General features: G+C 58.3%; 4 protein-coding genes across 4 annotated transcripts; 2 read left to right on the top strand and 2 right to left on the bottom strand.

The window, feature by feature from the left end:
• Positions 1 to 376: 376 nt before the first annotated feature.
• B0H64DRAFT_324147 (acyltransferase ChoActase/COT/CPT) lies at positions 377 to 2,281 on the top strand (the record flags this gene model as incomplete). The annotated part of the gene is made up of 2 exons (XM_062800643.1): positions 377 to 2,085; positions 2,155 to 2,281. The coding sequence occupies 2 exons, from the start codon at positions 377 to 379 to the stop codon at positions 2,279 to 2,281; spliced, it is 1,836 nt and encodes a 611-aa protein (XP_062658204.1).
• Positions 2,282 to 2,836: 555 nt separating this feature from the next.
• B0H64DRAFT_418460 (adenylate cyclase associated N terminal-domain-containing protein) lies at positions 2,837 to 4,677 on the bottom strand (the record flags this gene model as incomplete). Its single annotated transcript, XM_062805320.1, has 4 exons — positions 2,837 to 3,286; positions 3,354 to 3,888; positions 3,943 to 4,539; positions 4,634 to 4,677. The coding sequence occupies 4 exons, from the start codon at positions 4,675 to 4,677 to the stop codon at positions 2,837 to 2,839; spliced, it is 1,626 nt and encodes a 541-aa protein (XP_062658205.1).
• Positions 4,678 to 5,799: 1,122 nt separating this feature from the next.
• B0H64DRAFT_375452 (Ribokinase-like protein) lies at positions 5,800 to 7,305 on the top strand (the record flags this gene model as incomplete). Its single annotated transcript, XM_062802418.1, has 2 exons — positions 5,800 to 5,974; positions 6,089 to 7,305. The coding sequence occupies 2 exons, from the start codon at positions 5,800 to 5,802 to the stop codon at positions 7,303 to 7,305; spliced, it is 1,392 nt and encodes a 463-aa protein (XP_062658206.1).
• Positions 7,306 to 7,990: 685 nt separating this feature from the next.
• On the bottom strand, positions 7,991 to 11,338 carry B0H64DRAFT_362212 (MCM2/3/5 family-domain-containing protein). Its single transcript, XM_062801759.1, has 4 exons — positions 11,196 to 11,338; positions 10,893 to 11,111; positions 8,133 to 10,785; positions 7,991 to 8,068 (listed from the first exon to the last, which is right to left on the bottom strand). The coding sequence occupies exons 2-4, from the start codon at positions 10,966 to 10,968 to the stop codon at positions 8,035 to 8,037; spliced, it is 2,763 nt and encodes a 920-aa protein (XP_062658207.1). The 5' UTR covers positions 10,969 to 11,111; positions 11,196 to 11,338; the 3' UTR covers positions 7,991 to 8,034.
• Positions 11,339 to 12,423: the final 1,085 nt, after the last annotated feature.

Raw genomic sequence — 12,423 nt, forward strand, 5'->3', positions numbered from 1 at the left:
CCCGCAGTTCTTGTTGGAACCCTCCCCCACCCCCTCCACCCCCGGACTAAGTTCCTAGTAAATTCCAAGGTGTTCTCCGTTGTTGGATTGTGACCGCGAGGCAAACGCCGTGTTCCAAAAGTCATATTTTTCTTTCTTTCTCTCTTCTCCTCCTTCTTCCCAGCTTGTGATCTTCCAGCTCCACTCCCGTAAGTAAGTTGTGATGTTGGCCGCGATTGCAAGATCAGAGGCTCGGTCTCCCGCTCTTCGAAACCTCCTCTCCAGACACACCTCGGCGACTCCCTTGGTTAGTCCAGCCTTTCGTCGTATCATGTTGCGCCTCCGATTTCCTCCCAGCTCTAACTAACGCCGGCAATCGCAGAGACTCACCACGGCCATGGCTCCCGCGAGCAGACGGAACAACAGCTCCCTCCCGGCGGGGTACGCCGAGGACAAGTCCAAGGGGGCCATGCTCCGCTTCCAGGAGTCGCTCCCTCGGCTACCCGTCCCAACGCTAGAGGAGACCGCCGCGCGGTATCTCAAGTCGCTCAAGCCACTTCTCACACCCTCGGAACTCGAGAGCAGCACCAAGGCGGTACAAGAATTCATCGCCCCGAACGGCCCCGGTCGCAAGCTGCAGGACAAGCTGGCGGCCCGGCGCGAGGACCCAAAGACAAAGAACTGGATCTACGAGTGGTGGAACGATGCGGCTTACCTTAGCTACCGCGACCCCGTGGTGCCCTACGTTAGCTACTTCTACTCGCACCGCGACGACCGGAGGCGGCGGGATCCCGCCAAGCGTGCGGCGGCCATCACAACGGCGGCTCTCGAGTTCAAGAAGCAGGTGGATGCGGGCAGCCTCGAGCCCGAGTACATGAAGAAGCTGCCCATCTGCATGGACAGCTACAAGTGGATGTTCAACGCCAGCCGCGTGCCCGCCAAGCCCGCAGACCACCCCGTCAAGTTTGACCACAACCAGCACAAGCACATCCTGGTGATCCGGAAGAACCAGTTCTTCAAGGTCTCGCACGAGGTCGCTGGCAAGCAGCTCAACACGTCCGAGCTCGAACAGGCTTTCCGCCGGGTGTACGAGCTCGCCGGCGAGCGCGCACCTGCTGTCGGTGCTCTGACCTCGGAAAACCGCGATGTCTGGACAGATGCGCGGGCAGTGCTGCTCGCCGCCGACCCTTCCAACGCCAAGGCGATCGAGGCCGTTGAGTCTGCCTCCTTCGTCGTTTGCCTGGACGATGCTAAGCCGGTGACCCTCGAGGAGCGGGCGCACGCTTATTGGCATGGTGATGGGCAGAACCGCTGGTACGACAAGCCGGTGCAGTTCATCGTCAACGACAACGGCACCTCGGGCTTCATGGGCGAGCACAGCATGATGGACGGTACACCCACGCACCGGCTCAACGACTACGTCAACGACCTCATTCTCAACAACAAGCTCGACTTTTCTGATCCGAGCGTTCGCTCTAGCATCCCCGACCCCCAACCCATCAAGTTCGCCGTCACCAAGGAGGTGCAGGCCGAGATCGACCGCGCCGTTTTCGACTTCAATGCCGTCATTGGGCAGCACCAGCTCGCCGTGCAGGCGTATCAGGGCTACGGCAAGGGCCTGATCAAGAAGTTCAAGTGCTCGCCGGACGCCTACGTGCAAATGATCATCCAGCTCGCCTACTTCAAGATGTACGGCAAGAACCGCCCGACCTACGAGTCCGCGGCGACGCGCCGCTTCCAGCAGGGGCGCACCGAGACGTGCCGCTCCGTGTCGGAGGACAGCGTGGCGTGGTGCCGGTCGATGGCGGACGAGAGCCTCGACAGCGAGGCGCGCGCCGCCCTCTTCCGCAAGGCCGTCGCCGCCCACATCGAGTACATCACGGCGGCCTCGGACGGCAAGGGCGTCGACCGCCACCTGTTCGGCCTCAAGCGCCTGCTCGAGCCCGGCCAGGAGGTGCCCGCCCTCTACCAGGACCCCGCCTACGCCTACTCCTCCTCGTGGTACCTCTCCACCAGCCAGCTGAGCTCCGAGTACTTCAACGGCTACGGCTGGAGCCAGGTCATTGACGAGGGCTTTGGCATTGCCTACATGATCAACGAGAACAGGTATGCATTTTGCTTCCACTAACCCTATTTCATTTCCTTGTTCGCGGTTAGCTAACTCGCCATGTCTAGCATCAACTTCAACATCGTCTCTAAGGGCCTCGGCAGCGACAAGATGAGCTTCTATCTCAACGAGGCAGCGGGTGATATGCGCGATATGCTGATGCCTTCGTTGGAGGCGCCCAAAGCCAAGATCTAAAGGGCTCGCTCTTCTTTGAAGGAGAGAGGGGGTGATTTTCTACTTGGATAGTCAGACGGGGGAGACACAACTGGACTTGGGTCATATTTAGCGAAACGTCCTCTCTCTACTTAGAGCATTGCATACATTTTTAAGAGTTGGTCTAGGTGTCCTTCTTGTCATAGATCGATGCTACGTAGCTCCGTTGTATCTATCCTTGTATTATCGGCTAGGTTTTTGTTGTATGCAACTGTCCTCCTTGACACTCAATAAATTCCACGGAATAGACTCATACGAAGTAGGATAAACATGTATGTTCGCTGATACCACGCCATCATGGCTCCACGGAGTAAATCGACTGATTTCATACAACATACTCTTCTACAACTACTCAACCGCGCTGCAGTTACGTCTCCAAAACGCCGGCCGACAGCAGGACAGACAATCCTAATAAACTAGAAACTTGCTTGCCCTGCCATCTCCCACCCCTGCCCGCCCACTTCTATTCTACCTCCCATCGAAATCCAAGCCGCCCTCTCCCTTCCAACACCCTCCTCCATTTCACCCCCGCTACGCTCAAGAGCAATGCGACACAATCTCGTTAACAGCCTCGCCCTTCTCGGTATCCCACCACGAGCAGATCTGGCTAGGCAGGGGGATCTCCTTGTAGTCCTCGTCCTCGCCGCCGCCGGCGAGCACGTTCAGGTTGATGCTGGCGGACTTGCTCGAGTAGAGGCGGGTGTCGGAGCTGGCCTTGCTGAGGTAGACCTGGGCGCCGTCGACCTGGTCCATGAGCACGGTGGGGATGGTGTCGAGGACCTGGAGGGCGAAGTTGTTGGACTTGACGACGTCGACGCTGGAGACGAGCGACTCGACGACGAGCGAGAGCCGGTTGGTGTTCTCGACGGTGACGGCGTTGGCCTTGCCCTTGAGGATGACGGTCGTGTTGTTGCACTTGGAGATGAGCACCGAGTGCGAGAGCGAGACCTCGATCTCGATCGGCGAGGGCCACTTGTCGAAGTTTTCCTGGAGGGGGCGAGTTAGTGCGTTACGTACTCGAGAAGGGGAAGAAAAGGGGTGTGGGAATACGTACGACTGTCCACTTGTTGCCCTCGAGCTCCTTCTTGGGCGGCTTCTTGACGCGCATGCTCTCGGGCTTGGGCTTCGTGCCTGGCGGCGCGGGGCTCTTGCCGCGTACTGCTGAGCCATTCTGCTCCGGAACAGTCGACCCGGCCCGCAGGGATGGGTTCTTGTGCGTCATCTGGGACTTGTCCACCTTCCTGAGGCCCTTGGTGACGGCCTCGCCCTTGTTGAGCTCGGAGAACACGGCGCCAAGGCCGCCGGGCGCGGCCGGCTCGGCCTTTTCCTCCTTGATGTTGAGGACTGGCGCCGGGCCCGGCGGGGGTGGGGGAGGAGGGGGAGGAGCCCCGCCGGCTGCAGGTGCAGGTGCAGCTGGCGGTGCGGGGGGTGCGGAGGCGGATGCCGTGTTGACTAACTTGGCTGCTTCGGCCGGAGTTACACCTTTGGGGTTCCAGGGAACGCCTTGGTTGTAGTACGTCTTGACATATTCGGCGAGATCGCGGAAGACCTGGTAGTAAGCCTTGACCCATTCGACCTGCTGCTCATCCCTATTCTCATAGTCAGTATGTTTGATTTGTTTGCGGAGCCAATTCCTTGCTCACTTGTTCTTATTCGCCGTCAAGATTTTGTTGCCATAGAACTGTGCGGACCCAAGGCTTTCCTCAACGTGCTTGGCCGGCTTGGTGTCCATCGTCACCCAGGCCATAGCCAGGATGCTCTCGGCCACGGTGCAAAGGTTGTTGTAGAATTTGTCGCCGCGGTTGCTATCCTTGATTTGGGTAACGGCGGATATAAGGTCGCCGATGGGCTTCACGAGGTCTTGGAACACAGACATATCGGCACCTGCGAGATCGGGCTTCTTCGCCTTGGTGGTGATGAGCAGGAACTTGCGCTCCTCCTTGAAGGCCTCGACAACCTTGGCGGCCTGCTCAGCAACCAGACCCCCAATATCATTGCTGATTTTGACCCAGTTCGCGAGCGACTGGTTGATAAGGTTATCAAACTCTTCGATCGTCTCGGGGACAGGCTCTGGCGCAGGAGCGGGCGGGCTCGGTCCTATCGCGGTTTGGGGGGACCCGGGCAGCGCGGGAACCGAAAGCTTGGGCGCGACACCCTGCTGTTGAACAGTCGGGACACCTTGGGTAGGCTCGAATGACGACTGGGCCATGTCCTCAAGGCGAGACGTGGCCGCCTCGAGCCTGGTGAGTTCGGGGTCAGCCTCTGGGTGCCTTGTTTGCGCCGGAAGTCACAGCGCGATCCCGGTGGTAGAACGGAGACAGTCTGGTTACGAACCTCTTGATCAGAGTCGTCAAGTTGTGCATAGAATTGGACGCCATGTTGGGCGGGCGCAGACGAGGAGCGCAAAGTGGTGGGGAAAAGGGCGAGGGGCCGGGTTGCGCGGAGAGGAGGGGTGTACGGGAAGGCAGTCGCCAGAAAAGCCGTGGTCGTCAAAACACGGAGTCAAGAGTGTGTTTATATATTTATCGGCCTAAGATGGTCGTGAGATGGTTGCGTGGAGGTGGGGAATCAGGCGACAGCATAAGATAGAAAGTCAACGCAACTTCGCGTTCAAAGACGTTGAGGGTTGAGACACCCCTGACGAGTGCCTGACATCCACCCCCAGTGTGCCCAGCTCCAGAGCATCGACCGGGGTCAATTGCCCCACCACTCCTCCTGAGGTCCATCTCACCCCCCTTCGTCCAATGGCCGATTTTGGAGGGGTTCAGGCTGCGAGAGATGTTGACTTGTCGCTGACGGGCAGGAGCTCCTGCATGCTAGGTGGGGGTTTACCTTATCGAGGAGAGCCTACCTAGAGATGGTGTGACCAAGTTCTGCTTCATATCTCCCTTTCCCTGGTACTTTTTCGCTCTCTTTTCCATTGGAGAGAAGATTTGTTGGTTAAACCTAGAAGAGCCACCACCTTGTATAGCTAACTTAAGTACTCTCTATAACCCCACCTTGATTTGCTCCATTTAGGCGTTGCTGCGTTGGGACCTTTGGATATTTCCCGTTGAAGCCTTTGGCCAACCAAACCTAGGGCCAACTTGGTTGCAGCGAGGTTCAGCTCCTGCGGGTCGACGTAAATGTACTGTATGTATACACGATATTAGTACTCTCCCAATCCAGAGTCCCTCTCACCCAGATCATCAGCCAGTGACGATCCAGCTTCACTGTTTCAGCCAGGCCTGGAAAACGTTGCCTGGGGTTTCCTTTGTTTTTCAATCTTCTGAGCTTTGCCAGTCGTTCATTTTCCGTTTTCGATTGAAGTTTTCGTCCCAGCCCACTCTACCTAGTCATTGGGTACTCCGGTTCTCTCTAGGGCGCTCTCTGGGGCACTTTCTCGTTCGCTAAGGTACCGAATTCGCCGACTGGTTGCCCTAACACGCAAAACCTAACCCGGGAACGCAGGAATACTGCACATTGTTGTATCCTGTGCCAAGGCCGGCCCCGCCATCAAGATGGTTCTACACCGGAATTTGGATCCGAACTTGGATCCGAACATAGACCCGGACATGGACCGAGACGGGGACCTTGATGGCCGGGTCTCGACCGGCGCGGAGCCGGATCGGAGTGTTGAGGATATACCGGAAACACAGGAGATCGACTTTGTCACCTTGGGCATGTTTATCATCGGTATGTCTTTGCTGCAGTGTCCCTACGGACTCATAACTACCTAGGGAATCAAGCGTCAACGTTGACGACCTTATCAGACCCGCCAACCCCGAATCTTGCTAACAAAAGCCCCAGATGAGATCGAGTTCCTCCCCCCTAAACCCCCCGTCTACGATATTCTCGGCGGCGCCGGCTCCTACTCAGCCCTTGGCGCCCGTCTCTTCTCCCCACCCCCGGTGTCCAAGACGGTCGGCTGGATAGTCGACCAGGGCTCCGACTTCCCGCCCGCCATCGCCTCCGAGATCGCCAGCTGGCAGACCTCAGCCCTCTCCCGCCACGACCCCTCCCGCCTCACCACCCGCGCCTGGAACGGCTACACCGAAGCCTCGGAGCACCGCGCCTTCCGGTACACCACGCCCAAGCTGCGGCTGACCGCCACGGACCTGACCCCACCCCTCCTCCAAGCAAAAGCAATCCACCTGATCTGCAGCCCGCAGCGGTGCCAGGAGCTAGTCTCTACCATCCTCTCGCGGCGCAAGGCGGCGTACCTCGCCTCCCCGCCGGCGCACGACCCACACGGCGAAGCGTACGCGCGGCCGCTGGTGGTGTGGGAACCCGTGCCGGACCGGTGCGTGCCGGGGGAGCTGCTGGCGTGCACCAACACGCTGCCGCTGGTGGACGTGTGCTCGCCCAACCACGCCGAGCTGGCGGGCTTCATGGGCGGCGACGGCCTCGACCCGGCCACGGGCGCCGTCAGCCCCGCCGCCGTCGAGCGCGCCTGCGAGCAGCTCCTCGCCAGCATGCCCCTCCAGAGCTACACCCTCGTCGTCCGCGCCGGGGTCTGCGGCTGCTTCGTCGCCCGCAATGGGGGACGGAAGAAGAAGGTTGTTACGGGTGGTGATGGTGCCGCCGGCTTGGGTGGGGTGGGGGCGAAGAAGCCGAAGAAGAAGGAGTATATCCGCGGTGGGCTGCGGCCGGACACGGATATGGAGGCGCTGTTTGCGGGGCTGATGCAGGATGCTGAGGGGTGTGTTGCGCGGGAGGAGATCGAGATCGATCCTGGGGTTGAGAAGTGGGTGCCTGCTTATTATGGGGAGGGGTATGACAAGGAGGATGCCGGGGAGAAAGTGGTTGATCCGACGGGGGGCGGGAATACCTTCCTGGGCGGCCTGTCCGTGGCCCTGGCGAGGGGCAAGTCGATCGAGGAGGCGTGCGCATGGGGCCATGTCGCGGCTAGCTTTGCCATCGAGCAGGTTGGGTTTCCTGTGCTGAGCGTGGATGAGGAGGGGCGGGAGACGTGGAACGGGGTGAGGGTGGAGGATAGGCTGGAGGAGTTTCAGGGACGGCTTTGACTTGGGGACAGCCGTGCCAGAGACTCGGGTTGACCGATGGTCTGCCCATGGTAGTAGATATTTAGGTAACTAGGTGTCCGGATAGACCATATAACTTATATTTGGGTACCATTCAACCACCATGGCCAGTGTGAATGGGTACTGTGTTAAGGGCGGTAAAAGAGCAAAGCTCAGCCTCCCCCGTCTCCCGGGGTATCGAGGACTTCACCACCTCTCACCGTTCCTTTTTTTGCCGATTTTATCGCCACCATTTGCGATGCTAGATTGAGTTCCTCGTCCCTAAAATCCGGCGCTCAATCGCGCCGCCACCAGCTCCCCCCTTTCCCAGCAAGGAATCTGCGTTGATAAGCGACACTTTCTGTCTGGACTGTCACATACGGCCATATCTACGAGAAAACACGGGATCCCGTCCGCTCTCCCCTAGTTAAACTCGTGAGAGCCGAACTAGTACTCAGGTCGGTGACGACTGGGGAATCCTCGGTGCTGTATGTTTTTTTTTCGCGTCGAGTATCTTCCTTTTTTACTTCCCCCCAGAATATTCGCAGTTGCTCATCATGGAACGTAAACAATCATCATACGCAACTGGTAGCTCGGATCTTGGTCTACATCCATCATGCCCATGCGACGCCAAACATAACGCCTCATCATATCATCCATGACACAAATAACTCCAACCCGCCCCCCATGCCACACTCTACCACCACCCTCCCACATCCCACTCCCACCTCCTCAAATCTTATAAACCAACTCACCATCCGTATACCTATCAACACGTCAGCAAAACCACTCTGCCATCGGGATAAGCATAAGAATAGTCAAAAACTCACATAATCTGATTCCGCTCGTCCATCTCCCTCAGCGCCTTAACCGCCTCCTCCCGACCGAACCGCTGCGCAGCACCACCACCAACCTTGCGGTTCACGGCGTCGATCAGGTCGGCCACGCCGGCCGAGTCGTCCTCGAACAGGTTCGTGTTCAGCAGCTGGCCCAGCGCGCGCCGGAAGACCTCGAGGCGCGCTTCGCTGATCGGCGCGTTTTCTTCTTCCTCTTCTTCTTCTTCGTCGTCGTTGGCATCGTTGTTGTTGCCGTCGGAGACTGTCAGGTTGGCGGTGCCTGAGGCGAGGGCGGCGTCGTCGTCGCCACGTCGTTGGGATTGGGTGCGGAGTTGGGAGGCCGGGAGGGAGGAGGCGAAGGAGGGTTGGGAGGAGGAGGATGCTGCGGCGCCCGGAGTGGTGCGGGATGTGCGAGTCGAGCGGCGAGGGGTCGCGTTGTAGAGGTCTTCTTGTTCCTCCTCCTCTTCTTCGTCGCCCCCTGTTTCGTCTTGTGTTTCTGTGGGTGTCGCGTGGGCAGCCGGCCGGCGGCGGGTGCTATTGTTGGTGCGTTGGGATGCGCGGGTCGAGCGTGCGGCGCTGGTACGCGCGGTGGTGCCGCGGGCGGTGCCATTTTCTTCGTCGTCATCGGGGTCGGAGTCGTCGTCGGAATTGCTGCCCTCGGCTTCGTTCTCAAGAGGGCGGGTCTTGCGCCGCTTCTTGCGGGATTCGTCCTCGATGACTTCTTTGAAGAGCGCGAAGCGGAGGATGGACTCCGCGGCAGCGGCGTCGCGCTCGTCTACCCGGTTGGAAAGGCGGGACTTGGCGTGTGCAGTGGCAAGACGGATGAGCGTCTCGAGCGTACGCACCGTCATGGGACTCGTCTTGCGCTGGTTGCTTTCCATGTCATCGTTACGCAGACCGACGTAGATGTCGGCGATGCGGTCGGCCGCCTCCTGTGTCAAGATGGGCTTGATACGCGTCTTGGCGTACTGGATGTACTTCTTCATGAAGGGGATGCTCAGCACCTCCGGCTTCTTGTTGGCACCCCGCCCTGTCCCCTTGACACCTGCGTGCAGCATCGCATCGAACTTCTCGTACACTTCGGTCGGGCGCTGCGACTCAGCTTGGTTGTTGAGTGCCACGTTTAGCGCTTGGCCCGCGTTCTCACGCACTGGCGCGCCTTCCTCTGTCCCGGCTTGCCGGTATCTGTGCATGCGGAGGACGTGTTCTGAGACCTGCCGGTCCCGGGTATCCTCAATATCATCCGTGACGACGAAGAGCAAATCGAAACGAGACAGCAGGGAATCGGGGAGCGCGATGTTCTTGTGCGGGTCCTTGTGGGTGTCGTACTGGCCAAAGATGGGGTTGGCAGCGGCGATGACACTGCAGCGAGCGTTCAGGGAGGTGTGAATGCCCGCCTTGGCAATGGTAACCGTCTGCTGTTCCATGACTTCGTGGATAGCCACTCGGTCAATGTCCGACATCTTGTCGAACTCGTCGATGCACACCACACCGCGATCGGCCATGACCATGGCACCAGCCTCTAATCTCCGCTCTCCCGTTTCCTTGTCGGATGTTACGGCAGCGGTCAAACCGACGCCGGAAGAGCCACGACCAGTAGTGGCAATAGCCAGCGGCGCCGTGTTGAGCACGAAACGAAGCAGTTGGGACTTTGCAGTCGAGGGGTCACCGACCATCAGGATATTAATGTCACCCCTCAAATGTGTGCCGTTCTCCAGGTTCTTCTCCATTCCTCCCAATAACATCAAGAGGATGGCCTTCTTGATGTAATCGTGCCCGTAAATACTCGGGGCCAAAGATTGCGACAGCAGGTCGAACAGCTTCTGCTTCTTGGCGATCTTGTTGATATTCCGGATATCCGTGTCGGTAATAGTGGCAGTCGCGACACCGCCGCCCGACTTGGTCGAGAGCAGCACAACGTTGTTTGCCAGAAGTACTGTCTTGAAGAGTGCGCTGTTGTGGTTGGTGTTCCGGTTGCCGAGAGTTCGGAAGATGCCCACCAACTGAACACGGTCGCCGGGCTTGACCTTGTCGACAAGGTCGTCGTCTAGTATCACGTCGACACCCCTGGGCAGCTGGCCTGCGGGCGCCCGCTCGGGCATCTCCTGGATCGAAACGGTCTGGTGGTCCCTGTACGTGCACAGCCCGTACTCGGTCATCAGGGGGTTTCCTTCCTGGTCTTCGGTGGGGTAGACGCTCGTGGTGGCGACGCCCTTGGTCATAGTCTGGTCGCGGTACTCCTTGAAGTGCCACTTCCCAGTGGTTTCCGCGTAGTGCACACTCTTGACGATCTTGGGCCGGATTAGCGAGCAACGTGTGACGATGCCCTCGATCGAGACCATGCTGTTGAGGTGCTGCGACGACAGCGTCCGCGGGTTGCAGGCGTTGAGGCCGAAGCTGCCGGCCCAGGCGCAGTAATACAACACATCCGCATCGATTTGGTCAGGGCGGGCCTGGGGCAAGGTCTTGACGATCTCCTTTAAGGCATGGTCGAAGGCCAGGATGAAATCGAACGGGTTGTTGAGGAGACCCTCGGCGATCTCGGAATTGTGGTCACGGACATGGTCGATGTTGACAACTAGTCTGCGTTGGTTCTTCTGTAGCATCAGGATGATGTCTGACCTGTAGCTCCGCGCATGTTGGTCATCTGCAACCCGAGTCCCTGTCAGTACTGCTCTAGAGGGGTAGTTACAGAGTATTTGCACTCGTTGCAGGAGTAGCAGAGAGCGGGGAGGGAAACAAAAATCTTCGTACGGGGATCGAGGAACTCGATGGCCTGGCGCACGCGATCGCGCGTGGCCTCGTCTCTCTGAAGCATCAAAGTGTCCATGATGCTGCCGTTGACGGAGAAATATGGAAAATGGAGATGGTGGCAGGGTCAAGCGGGGAGGGCGTCAGGCTGCGGCTGCGGGTTGAGATTGTAACGAATGTGGGGGGAGATGGGAAAACGCGACCGGAACGCGCAAGGCGCGTCTTTAGCGCGCGTGCCCCTGGCAATTGTTTAATTGATTGCAGCCCAAGAATGAGTTGGGTAACCCCGCAACAGTCTCGACGCACACTTGCCAGCTGAAAGACCTGTCTGTCACCTGCACCCACAGCTGGCGCCCCTTTTCTCAACAAAACACCCCTTTTTTTTACTACCGAGGGAGCATCACGACATTGGATGGTAGGGGATATAACCGACCGAAGGAGTTATTTCGTGGTCGGGAATGATTCATACAGAAGTGAACATCGTGGAGTGACCTCCATCGGTTAACAACCCTTTTTGAGTCTGTCCTTCGGACGGTATTGAACCATGCCCACCCCGAATCAGATGCGACAGCGGAATTGGACCATCCAAGTGGACAGTTCATCATCTTGGTCAGAAACACATACCTAAAGCATAGCCGCCAAGGGAAATGCGGCCTCAGCCGGTCCCCGACACCCCTCGGCCTTCACCGGTCTACATGCATCCAAGACATTCTCGGCCCGCTGGCCAGTCCAGGAAGCTCCCGATGAACATCAGGCCACTATGACCGACCCTGTACTGCGCGAGCGGATATAGTTCAGTTCCGGGCATTCTCCCCGTTTCATTCCTCCCAATGAGTGGCCGCCCCGCCAGACAGCCCTGCGCCGAGCCTCATAAAACCTACTTGCTCGTGACTGAGGGGGATTGGCAGGGCATGGCCCGGATAGGGAGTTTGTATGTCGAGTTCGGATTCAAACCTGACCCGTGCGAGGTAAAATATTTCCTATGCGTCGTGATGAGGTTGTCGGGTTGCTGGACGTACCCGAGCCGGTGTGAGTTGTCCGGCAGTCCTTTCGTATTCTTCGGCCATTGGGTTTATTCTACATCCCTCACTCGTTTATGCGGAGGACTCTGCGTCTACTAACGGTACTAAAAAGGTTGCAGATGCCTACCGGAGACAGCCGCTCGGAAGGACGAGGGTGATGGACATATGCTAGTGTAGCTTGCAGAACACTTTCCGTGAACATGCTCGCCGGTCTCTTAAGTTGTCGTCCTTCCCGGCATTTCATCGGAAATGGCATTGGTCTCAATAGAAACGTTCTTCTCTAGGGACCAATTCTCGAAAGAAATGCAGGCGTGGTATTACCCCGTCCAGTACCGAAGTTTCATTCTCGACAAACAAGGGGTGATTGGTTCAGTGGTGACACGAGCGAATCGGACACTACCGAGGGTCAACATACCGGAAGTACAACCATAGCACAATGAGACCTGCATTGCAGAGTGCGTGAACCGGCCCTCCGTGAGGAGTTCGTCTGCCATATGCTGTACGTGCTGTGG

Source organism: Chaetomium fimeti (assembly GCF_033439085.1).
Source record: "Chaetomium fimeti strain CBS 168.71 chromosome Unknown B0H64scaffold_5, whole genome shotgun sequence".
Lineage (NCBI taxonomy): Eukaryota > Fungi > Ascomycota > Sordariomycetes > Sordariales > Chaetomiaceae > Chaetomium > Chaetomium fimeti.